The sequence below is a fragment of the Eschrichtius robustus genome, chromosome 8 (genome assembly GCF_028021215.1).
Source record: "Eschrichtius robustus isolate mEscRob2 chromosome 8, mEscRob2.pri, whole genome shotgun sequence".
Lineage (NCBI taxonomy): Eukaryota > Metazoa > Chordata > Mammalia > Artiodactyla > Eschrichtiidae > Eschrichtius > Eschrichtius robustus.
The window spans coordinates 14,033,443-14,045,472 of NC_090831.1; the positions used below are offsets into that span (position 1 = coordinate 14,033,443).

At 42.3% G+C, this 12,030-nt stretch overlaps 1 protein-coding gene across 2 annotated transcripts in view; it reads right to left on the reverse strand.

The window, feature by feature from the left end:
* Window positions 1-12,030, reverse strand: part of POU6F2 (POU class 6 homeobox 2) — a 450,607-nt gene that overhangs the window by 39,548 nt on the left and 399,029 nt on the right. For both annotated transcript variants that reach the window (XM_068549950.1, XM_068549952.1), the window contains one exon: window positions 11,177-11,323. In XM_068549950.1, coding sequence (XP_068406051.1) covers window positions 11,177-11,323 — 147 coding nt within the window. The remainder of the gene's footprint in view (window positions 1-11,176; window positions 11,324-12,030) is intronic.

Consider the following 12,030-nt stretch of genomic DNA (forward strand, 5'->3'; position numbering starts at 1 on the left):
TAGGAGGTTGGGATTAACAGATACACACTACTATATATAAAATAGATAACCAACAAGGACCTACTGGAGCACAGGGAACTCTACTCAATATCTAGTGATACTTATAAGGGAAAAGAATCTGAAAAAGAATGCATATGTGTATAACTGAATCACTTTGCTGTACACCTGAAACTAACACAACATTGTAAATCAACTATAGTTGAATTAAAAAAAAGAAAAAAATATTGAATACTAATCACTCTTTGGCATGTAGAAAGTGCTCAATAAATGGCAGCAACTGATTAAATTTACTATTGTTAAATACCCCAACAACCCTGAGCAGATGACATTGTTGTCATTGCAAGGAAGAGAAAACTGCGGCTGAGTGAGACTAGGTGACTTGCCTGGAGTTGCAGAGCTGCTTGGGGATGGAGTCTAATTTGAAAGCCTGTGCTCTTTACCGTGGGCTGGCTTCCATGTGAGCACGTAGACATTTGCATGTTCTGTCTCTGTTACCCTGAGACTGGATTATTTTGACTATCTATTGACAAGTGTCAGATCAGGGGTGTGTAGTGTGTTTTTCTTTGTGTGTCTGTGTGCTGCTTGATCGATGCCGTTTATTTGTATGTATAAAGCTGTATCACATCTTGAGTTTACTGTTGTATTCTAAACTCTTCACCTTGTGACATCTTCTTGGGATCTACTTAGACTGTTATTTTTACAAGGTGCAAAGTGTTAGGTGGTGAGATGAACAGCAATTTGGAGCAATGTTCTATGGATAATGCATTATATTCAATTGGATAGTGCAAAGGCTTACTTCTGTACATTTGAACTTGAACCTGGCTCCTCTCACTTTTCTGAGCTGTGACTTTCCCATTGCTACCTATCTCTGATCTATTTCTCATTTCGCTCTTATTGGCCTGTAAATTGATGCTGTGATGCCTACACCTTTAAGAAGAATGCATCATGTCAACAACTTGTGGGCCAACAAGAAAGTTGGGTGCATTACTGGGCTTATGGTGTAGTAAATGGTACAATGAACATTTATTGGGAAGTTGACTGCATCTCATGTGTGAATTTGATGTTTTCACCTCTCTGCTTAACCATAAAAATTGTCTGCAGAAAAAGCTGATATTGTTCTAGAGATGCTAAGTCAAAATTCAGCACTTCCTCTCTTTCCTTGCCCCCGACCCAAATCAAGTTTAATTTTCATTCTTTAGTTGGAAAAACTGAGACATAAATAGCTTCTACTTCCTTCCCTGACTTTTTACTAAAAACTACTAAAAAGAGAGCCATCATCAATAGCCCATTGCACAGTCTTTCTGATACTGGATTTGGTTAAAGTGATTTATCAAATAAATAACATTTCCTCAATTATAAGACCCCCACATAGTTTGCATTTGTAATATTGGTGAAATTAGGCTGCCCCTAACAACTGATACATGTTTAATGTGCTAATATTTTCTTCCATTACAAAAAAAGCTGTTATTAAATTGATGGTGTAACTTAAGATCAGTCGTTTCTTAGACTCACAATACAGAATTAGATATTTCTCTTTTTCTTACCAAGGGTTTACCTCATTAGAGGGGCAGCTTCCGAAGGGAAAGATCTAGCAATGTATAGGGCCTTGCCACTTTGGGAGCTTAATCAATTCTAAAATCATCTTGCTGTGTCACACCACAAAAAGCACCAGTCAAGGATTCACTGGGATAGCGTCTCCTCCTTAGCTCTGAAAGGCTCACTTTGGTGAGCACCCATATAAAGCACAGACTTCTTTCTTCATACTTCATAGTTGTCCTCATGGCTAGGATGCCTTGCTGGAAGGCAGGGGCCCTACAGTCCCTCAGACCCTAACGCCTTGCTGCTGATTTTCTCTGGCAAGATGAAGCAGAGGTCTGAGGTCAACTTTTCAAGATCATCTCATTGCTTTAGAGACTTCCTTGCAAGTACTTCTCTAGTTCCTCTGATCAGCAAAAATAATAATGGTGAGAATATCGATTAAAACACTCTATATTTATTTTGGCAAGAATCATAGCTCTTTACAGTTTTCCAGTGCGTGAGGATTTATATATCTTCAGGAGAAATTTCTGAGGCTGACAGGGCGAGAATTACAGTTCCTGTTTGTAGATGGAACGGTGAAGCTTCTGGATTTGTGACGACTCTATGGAGCATCTAGAAAACGAACCTCAGGAAGTGACGGAGGTGCGGGAGGATGGGTGTGGACTTTGGGCTCGCATTTCAGTCCTGCCACTTACTGAAAGGTATCATCCCAGGGGCACTTCCCCGGCAGTCCAGTGGTTGGGACTCCGCTTCCCTTGCAGGGGGCGCACGCCGAGTGGCATGGCCAAAAAAAATAGTACCATCCCAGGGAGCTGCCTTAACTCTCCCAAGAGTTTGCTCATCTGCATAGCTGGGATCATCAAACCGGTGGTAAAGTGCCCAGTGGGACCACAGATGACACCCGCCCCATGGTGAAGCCTCAGTGCGTGGGAGCTATTATTTCCGTTATTCTCTTCTAGAAGTCACTTAGCCTAAAGGAACATTCAGCTTAAACCTAGCACTGCTCTAAGACATAAGATGGTTAAAGAGTTTTGCACACTGAAATAAATTCCGTGAACATTAGTTAGTGATATTATTTTGCCATAAGTTTGCACTAATTGGAATGTAAACTATGCTAGTGAAACAAAGATTCAAGAAGGCAGACTAGCTTTGAGGGAGCTTGGAGTCTTGTAACTTACAGCCTGTCCAGAATTGCAACTGTTAATTAGGTTACTTCCTTAGTTAATTGGCCCCTTTCCTATTTTTAGCCAGAAGGGTTGTCCAACTGTCTGAGGCCAGGTGTCTACACAAGAACACATTTCCCTATTTCTAGGCAAATGAAATGCTCATGGAGGAAGAATATTTTAAAAAAATGCAGCGGCCAGAGAAAAAAATGTGTCAGCACAACAATCCAAAGCTCTGCTTTAGATGAGAGAGACCTTGGTTCTCTCTGGCTCAGTCCTCAGAGGTGAAACCCCCAAACTGGATTTTTCATTCTGTTTCTGCCCACCCCTTTAACTGTACAGGACAGACTGCCCTGCTGAGTTTTGCTGGGGGAGGAAGGCAGAAAGAAAGATTTCTGAGGGTACTTAATTTTCCAGCTCTTTTTTTTTAAAATTAATTTTTATTGGAGTGTAGTTGCTTTACAATGTTGTGTTAATTTCTACTGTATAGCAAAGGGACTCAGCTCTACATATACACATATCTCCTCTTAAGCTGTCTAGCTGTTTGGACTGATGACACTAATGGGATTAATCCTTTCATTTCAGAAATGCAGGCGATAAGGAAGGGACCAGAGAGGGAGAGAGGGGCTACCTTTCGCCCGGCAGCAAAGGTTGGGCTGAACAATTCAATGTCACAATGAGGGACAGAGCCGCGCTTGTGCTGATGGCCCTGACCGGCTCTGAGACCTGATTAGGTCCCGCGTGTCAGCAGCTGAGCCACTGCAGAAGCAAGGCCTCCCATCAAACCCATCTCCTGCGAGGACCCCTTCCCCCTACCCCTGCCCGGTCACTGCAGGTGACAAGACTCCAGACAGCGCACCGCAGCGGGGGGTCTGGGGGCCGCCTCACTTTTCTCTGTCTGCCCTCAGTGTTCGGATTGCAGCCCCTAGGAGTTCTTCCGAGCGGTGTGTGATCCCTTCTTTCCGCAAACGTGCAATGCAGGTGTGTGCACTCGGAGTTAGAGTCTGTCATACAGAGTGAAGTAAGTCAGAAACAGAAAAACAAATACAGTGTGCTAACACATATATATGGAATCTAAGGAAAAAAAAAAAAGTCATGAAGAACCTAGTGGCAAGACGGGAATAAAGACACAGACCTACTAGAGAATGGACTTGAGGACACGGGGAGGGGGAAGGGTAAGCTGGGACGAAGTGAGAGAGTGGCATGGACACATATACACTACCAAACGTAAAATAGCTAGCTAGTGGGAAGCAGCCACATAGCACAGGGAGATCAGCTCGGTGCTTTGTGACCACCTAGAGGGGTGGGATAGGGAGGGTGGGAGGCAGGGAGACGCAAGAGGGAAGACATATGGGAACATATGTATATGTATAACTGATTCACTTTGTTATAAAGCAGAAACTAACACACCACTGTAAAGCAATTATACTCCAATAAAGATGTTAAAAAAAAAAAAGCAGCGCAGAAATCACCGCGAAGCCTCCGTGGCGGAGGAGAAGCTTCCGTGGAGGTGGTTCCTTTTTGATTGAAGTCATTGTTTCACATTCAAAGACGTGGATAGGGATACGTGCTAGTTACCTCCTGCAGCATTTCCCAAAGTGTAAAGTCTACGAGACGGCGGGTGGACACGGAGTTTGGGAAAAGCGGGGTTAAAAAAGTTAAAGGGGTTTGGGGCGCGTCCGGTCGGTGGGGCGGGCCCCCTGCCCGGCCTCATGCATATTCATCAGCTGCTGCGCCTCCCCGCGTCTCACCGGGAACCCCCTTTTGCGCGGAGTCTTGAGGGGCACACTTAAGGACACACTGCTTTAATGCAATGGCCTCTCCTGAAATGAGGAGACAGAGCTCTTAACTGGGCTCAAAGGGGAAATTTGATATGTTAGTGGAAAGACTGAGGTGGTTTATTGTGGTCATTGTTTTATTACTTGCATAAAGCCAGGGTAAAATTCGTATAATGTTACTAACCCCATAAATATAGATTTCCCAATCTCTAGAATGAGCGGATTGAAAAAATGTTATTCTATTAAACAATGATAGTTGATATGTATTTCACTAATGTGATTGAATTTTTACACCTTTAGAAAACTTCATATAATATTTGCCAATGAGAAAATAAAATCTTTTTTTTTTTTTAAATTGAAGTATACTTGCCTACAACACTATAAGTTCCAGGTGCACAACATAGTGATTGGATATGAGAAAATAAAATCTTTTGTCAGACCGTTTTGAATTTTGGTTTAGAAAATATGGCCAAACCCATTCGTTGAGCTTATTACATACATAGATCGCTCTGTTCATAGTATGTGGCGGGGGCGGGGGCGGGGGGGGTGGTGGAACACACAGATGCGAACTCTGAATTTTTAGATACCAACTCTGAATTTTTAACAAATTGATTCTTATTTATGCAAAATATCTAAATAATATATTCTATTTTTGTATTAAAATGGTATTCTGTAATAGGATCTTGTAGCTTTAAAAAAAATCAATATTTTGTAGTAAAAATGCAAAACTTGCACGAAAGGAATCACCACTTTTATCATAGGAATCACCTGGGGAAGGGAAAGAGAGGAATGGAAGGCGTTTTAAGGTCTTAGCTGTTATCAGTAATGTTTCATTTCTTTTAAAAATAAGCAATAGGGACTTCCCTTGAGGTCCAGTGGTTAAGACTCCGTGCTTCCACTGCAGGGTCTGTGGGTTTGATCCCTGGTTGGGGAACTAAGTTCCCCTATATGCTGTGTGGCGCGGCCATAAATAAAATAAAGTAAAAATAAGCAAAAGGACTGAGGCTTGTATGGAAAAAAGTTAGTATCTAGGTGGCTGAACAAGGATGTCTGTTGTGCTATTTTTTATGTAAGAAATTATCTTTTGTCTACACATTTAATGTGTCTCATTATAAAAAATGAAATACAAGAGTACCTGTGAAACTCCCTAAATTTCCAGTCAACTGGCTTTAGCTGGATACGTCTAATGCATTGGTTCGAGTCCCACTGTCAAAGCTGCACACTTGATCTCCTTTGCATAAAGTTTAAAATTAGTTTTACTAATGTGGGCAGCTGTGGCTTTGTTAGTTCTCCTGCACAGACAGACCTAATCAAGCCCACAGAGGGGCTCAATGGACACATAAGTTCATTATATCTCAATCTTTTGGCTAAGATTTGCATTTATTATAACTTTATCTTCCTTCATCTTGTAGTGATTCTCTCTAAAAGATTCTCATCTTTCTATTTAAAATTATGTGTTGAGTGATGTGTTATGTGTTAGCTATGTGTTAGCAAGCCAGAGTTCAAGGTCAATTGCTGCTTCTTCATCCTAAAAAAATAGCTATGGCATTAATTTATGGATCAATCGATGTAATTTACTAAATGCTTAAGAGCTATCAGGCACTGTGCTAAGCACCCTTCCTGCTATTACCACGTCTAACCCCACAACAAAAGTATGTGAGGAGTCTTATCACTCCCACTTTGCTGATGAGGAAACGGAGGCCCAAGAAAGTTCTAGAACTTATCCAAGGCCACTGAGCTAGAAATGTGTTCCCATCAGACCTGTGTCCTTTAAAGCCTATGTTCTTAGCTACTCTATTGCCTTCTAGAGATGCTATTGAGCTTATTATTATTCTAATTCTGAGGGACATCCCAATGTCAGCAACAGGTTTCTTCCATTCTAAGACATGTATTTCTCACCACTTTGGAAAGTTACGATATTGGCATGGTCTTCCACTTGGAACTGGTGGTGGTCCTACCTCTCCATCCACCTCTCCAGCCAAGGCTACTGCTAGGATCAGCAGATTGTTTTACTTTAATCATGGCCTTGTGGTCATTTAGGAAACAGCCCCTATCCTACAGCACATCCTTCCTTCTGGCCAAACCAGCTGTGCTCAGCCATCGTTTATTCATATCATGCTGTGTGTATTCTTGGGTAACCTGAATGGGTAAGTCCTTTTAATTTTTTTTCTTCTTTTTATATATAAAAGAGTAACGTTGTTTAGTTGATTTTTTTTCTTTTTCACTTGACTGGCTCTTTAAAGACTGAAGGGAGGGTTTTTGACTTGCTGCCTGCCACTTACGAAAATTTCACAGTGGTTGAAAACTAATTTCATCAGGAAACATTCTGAGCTTCAGTTAAAATGTAAAATGCTTTCTTTAGCCCCAGGTTAAAATAAAATTTCATTTGCTTTTACTTTTCTGCAATAACGCCAACAAGGAGATATTGCCGGGGGCTCGAGGGAAGCCAATTCTATAGCTAAACAAATCGATGGTAAATCTACTTGCCAAATCCTGAACATACCCACTGAATAAGTGTTAGGAACACACACACACAACCCTATTGAACTATCCAGGGTAAGGATGAGATTTCCCTAATGGAAATTAATGTCCTACTATTAAGATTCTCATGTTCTCAAACTCCTCACACACAGCAGGTTTGTGTGCACAGTTATAAACCGAAAACACATCGCTTCTTGATTAATAATAACAGGTACCATTTATTGAGTGATGGTATTACTGAATGATGACTATGTGCCTGACCCTGTTCTAAGCCCTTTAGGCCTAGAAGCTGGTGCCATAATCATCCCCATTTTTCGGATGCAGAAATTGAGGCACAGAGAAGGTAAGTCAATTGCCCAAGGTCTCACAACTGGTGAATGGCAGTCTGGTTCCAGAGCTCATTCTCTTTGCCTGTAGACTGTACTGCCTCTGATGTATATCCAAACCAAAGAAAGGTTTCCAGAAAATACTAGACAAACTCTAAACCATGATGATGACGATGATGACAATGATGATAATTAGGATAATCATTTATTGAGTCTTTGATCGTGTACTCAGGTGCTATGGTAGGTTTTTTTCCCCACACATCTCATATAATCTTCGTAATTTAGGGGCTTAGTTTTGATTATTTTTATTTTATAATGAAACCGAGGCTCAGAGAGCTCAGGTAATTTGCCTAAGGTCACAGAACTAGTTATTGTCTGACTTTGGATTCAAATGAGTCTATAGCTAGCGCTCATGCCATTGCCTAGCTTCCACACCCGCGTGAGTTCCTGATTCAGTGAGCGAGGAGAACCAAAATGTTCTTCTCAGCACTGCGATAGCCATTATCAATTTCATTATCACTAATTACCATTAGAACACTTGGTACCTTCCCACCTCAGAGTGAAGCTGCGTGTGATATAATTTTAAAATACTTTAACATCCCTGGGTTAAGATACGTGCTTTGTGACTTTAGAATGTATTATTTTGTTAGAATTATTCACTCTTCAGACCAGTGTCTGACTTCTGAATTAACTGCAAATGAATGGCAGGGTTAGAAGGGTATAAAATGTCTGAAGTTTTTCCTCCATATTTGCTCATAACTACTAGTCGGAAAAAAAGAACATAAAAAAATCCTTAACTATATCGAAATTTACTGAGATCCAGTAAATGGAAACATAGATTCCAAGACAAGGAAGCAAAACTACAGTGCCAGGTGGTAGGATTTCTTGTTGAGAGTCTACGGCCCTAGAGTTTGAAGGAAGATCCGGGCATGTCTCCCTGTGCGGGCATCTGCCCAGCCAAGGAGGCAGACCTAGGACCTCCTGCCCTCCGAGGGCGAGCCACTAGCTCAGTCTGCCTCATAGGGGTTGTGTTAGAGTTTTGAAGACGAGGCTCTGGTTAGGAGGGTTAAGTCATTGCCCTAATGTCATAAGACCAAAAAGAGGTGGAGCCTAAACCCACTCCCAGGCAGGTCTGAAATGAGTCAGGGCTCTTAACTACTGAGTAATCCCACTTCGGTTTCCAGGGAGCAGAGAGAATCTTAGCAGTGGGGAGCAAGGATCAGGGCCTTACTGATAACACAATGCCCCTGCTTGCAATCAACAGACCTACCGTAGCAAATTATCAGTGGAGTGAAGCATGCTTTTCTAACTTAGGTTTAGATTTTAATGTTACTACTCCCAGGTGAACTTTCAAATTAAAAAAAAATAGTTGATGTCAAGAACTCAGATGAAAGAATCTGTAAATATATTTAGAGTTTTCTCTTTGTATCTTTTCTGGGAAAGCTCCATGGAGATTTTTAAGGAATTGAAAATGGGCTGCATGTAGTAATCCTAGTTTACATGGTATTTTGAACATGGCGATTGCATTAACCTGATTCCAATATATTCTTACCTTTTGTACCACATTAACACAAGCCAAAGGAGTACACACATACACACACACACACACACACACACACACACACAGCCCAAATAATATTTGCCTTTTGGGGGGTATAATTTGACTACTTTGTAAGGCTCAAATTGGTATCTTTGTGCCAAGAGGTGCAGGGCATGCACCTTTTTCTGGGAAGATGATGGTGTTTATATTATAAAGATTTTAAAAAACCTATAGTGCTGCATCAATGTGGCCAATTCCTCTGCTTTGGAAATGGGAGCATCTTGGTCTCTTCTTGCACTAGGAAGGGGACATCATGCCATTGGGACGTGTCTAAAACTCTCAGACAAGACTTTATAAGTGGCCATGATTGATTTCTCTATAAGTTTGTTTTACTTTAGGAGGTTTGTGTACCATATCAAATCAACTATTGTAACACAGTTTCTAAAATAGAAAAATTAAGGTTAAAATCAACTCTTAATTTATGCAGAGTTGCCAATCAAGCAACTTTGAAGCCCATTTCCTTAGGGGTACTTGTGGGCTGGGAGCCCCTGGGATGGGGGCTGGCCAAGGCCACACAAAGCAGAGGTTGTAACTCTAGCCCCCTGAGAAGGAGGTGGATTTGTAACCGGCAAAAATGATCAGCCATTAAATCATCAGAAGCATAAACTAATAATTCCTTCTAAACAATACAGCATTTTCTTCATCACAAATACTCAAGAGGTGGGGCATAGTGGTACATTTTACTTGGACATGGAAACAAGAAAAATCAGAGGGAAATACACATCAGTGGTTATGCTGTCTATCTTGAACTCTTAAAATTTACCTTTCAAGGGTCGGCTGCCTGGCAGGAAGGAAACAGGGTGTTCTATTTTGGGCACAACTCCAGGAAGCAGCTACCAGGACAGACCTGATCTGAGTATGACTTATAGATATTATAACCAACTTTTCCTCCACACCAATACCCCATCCCTCCAGAAATCTTAATAGGCTTTTGAGAGCCTCCATTTAGAGCCGGCTGCATAAAATGATCCTTTGATGAAAAGGGATTGGAACAAGGGTTAAAGCCGACATTGAAAGGTGACCGTGGAGGGCACGGTGTTCATACATCCCTCCTTTAATATGTGTGGTGTGCACCTGTGATAAGATGATTCATTACCTGGGGCCGCTCTTTGACAAGCTCCATCGTTCAGGCCTCAGGGGTTCTGATGGGACAATCCTGAACCCGCCCAGGAAATATAACAAGGTCAGCTTTTTTTTTCCCCCTGGGATGTGGATGGAGCCGGTTTAGCTTATAATGCATCTCTGTTTACTCTTTATGTAAAATAAAACAAGGTTCAAGACACCTCAATTCCTGTTCCCCCACAGCAGGCCAAGCATAGAGGAGCAACCTCACTGCTGGGTAAATAACCCTGGGAGGAAAAAATCTCGGCAAGGTTGCAAGCTCCTTCTCTCTTGTGTTTCGTCCTCAGAAATAGCAACACTCGAGAACCAGGTGCCCTACCCAGCGAGGCTGGGCTCTGTGTCAGGCCTTTGAATGGAGGGCACCCCTGACACCATCAGCTTCAACCTCTTTGGCTCCGCATGCAGCTTTCAGGTTTACTGGGGTCTTGAAGAGGGACCACCTTCATCAAGAAGCCCCGTCAGCATCTTGGTGGTCGCGATGCGGGCACATGAGCAGTGTGAGGGAACAGACGTGCCTGATGGTGACATGAGCAAGGTTTACTGGCCCTAGCAGGCTGAAGTAAATCTACAAGCACACAAGAGACTGCTGAGGTCTAGTGAGAATCAGCAAGAGGCTGGGCACGTCGGCGACTGGCGGTTTTGGGATAACTCTAACTCACACCTTTTCGCTTTTACCTTTACAGGACATCCTGAATAGTTTCCCATCACCTCCCCATACATCCAGAAATAGCTTTCTTAAGGCTAATTTAAAAATCTTAGCGCAATTAGGGAAGGAAACTTACCAGTCTCCTCCAATACCCAAGTTTCCAAAAAATAAAAAAAAAAACAAAATGGAAATCTTACTTGTAAAATGTAACTGATTTTTCTTAGAAAGAGTCTCCCAATCCTGAAAAGTAATTTCTTCAATTAAGGTCATAACATGAGTCATCGTATAGAAATAAAACCAAAATAAAACTTAGTAGACATTCTAGGGGAAGGAAAAAAATCTTGCTTCTAAATTAGAGAAACACCTCCCAACCCTTCTCTTCTTCTTGACGTTGCTGTTCAACATTATTTATTTGCCTTGAATGGCTGCGGTTACATATCACTGTCATGCAAAAGAAATTCATTTCTTTTCCGAGTTCAATCTGCCATAAAAATTCACTCTTGTTCCCATCTCCCACTCACCTGTCCTTGTGCATTAGTAACTAGTTGACCCGTGACCCCCTGCAGACTGGAGAGGGCATTGCCAAAGGCCTGTGAACTTGCTACGGAGCCCATGGCTGCTGCTGCTGCAGCCGCTGCAGCCTGACTTGCTAGTGGATTATTAACCAGCTGCAAAGAGAGAAAAGATCAGGGTGAAACCACCAAGACACGCACAGCACACGGAAACAACATTCACTTGTGAGGGGAAAGTTATCGCTCCAAATGGCTCATGCAAAGGGCCTGGGGAACGTTCCCTCTGAAGCTGTAGGGTTTGCGGAAGGTTGGAAATGAGGCTGGAAGGGAAATATTCTCCATCAACACTGGGCTGCTTAATGGAGCCTGGGTTTGGGAGTCGCCCCAGGAGGGAGGGAGGTGGGCCCCAGGGGCGAGGTGGGACCTTAGGATCTTCCCAGGTGGAGAAATAATTTTGGAGAAGTCCTTGGGTTTTGTTTGCTAGATTAAATAAAACTTGGAGAAAAGGTCTTCTTTGCTTGAGGCAACCAGACTGAATGTGGGATTAAAACAGGATGGGAGTAGGGGTGGAGGAGAGGAAGAGATTTTAGGGATTTATGCAAATGAGTTTATCATTTTCATTTGTGAATTGCAGTTTCATATCTGGTAAGGCAGACGCCTCACCCCATGTCCTTCTCCAAGGATGAAGGAAACCAAAGTCAGGAGAAATAGAAACCTCCAGCCTCTGTGCTCTCAGAGGCTAAGTCTAGGGTTGGGACTTTTCGGGGGGCTCACTTGAACCATGGGATTCAAGGTCAAGGAGAAAGGTTCCCTGGTGAATGGTCAGGTTGACATCAGCTTGCTGTTTTAGCTCATATGCGGCC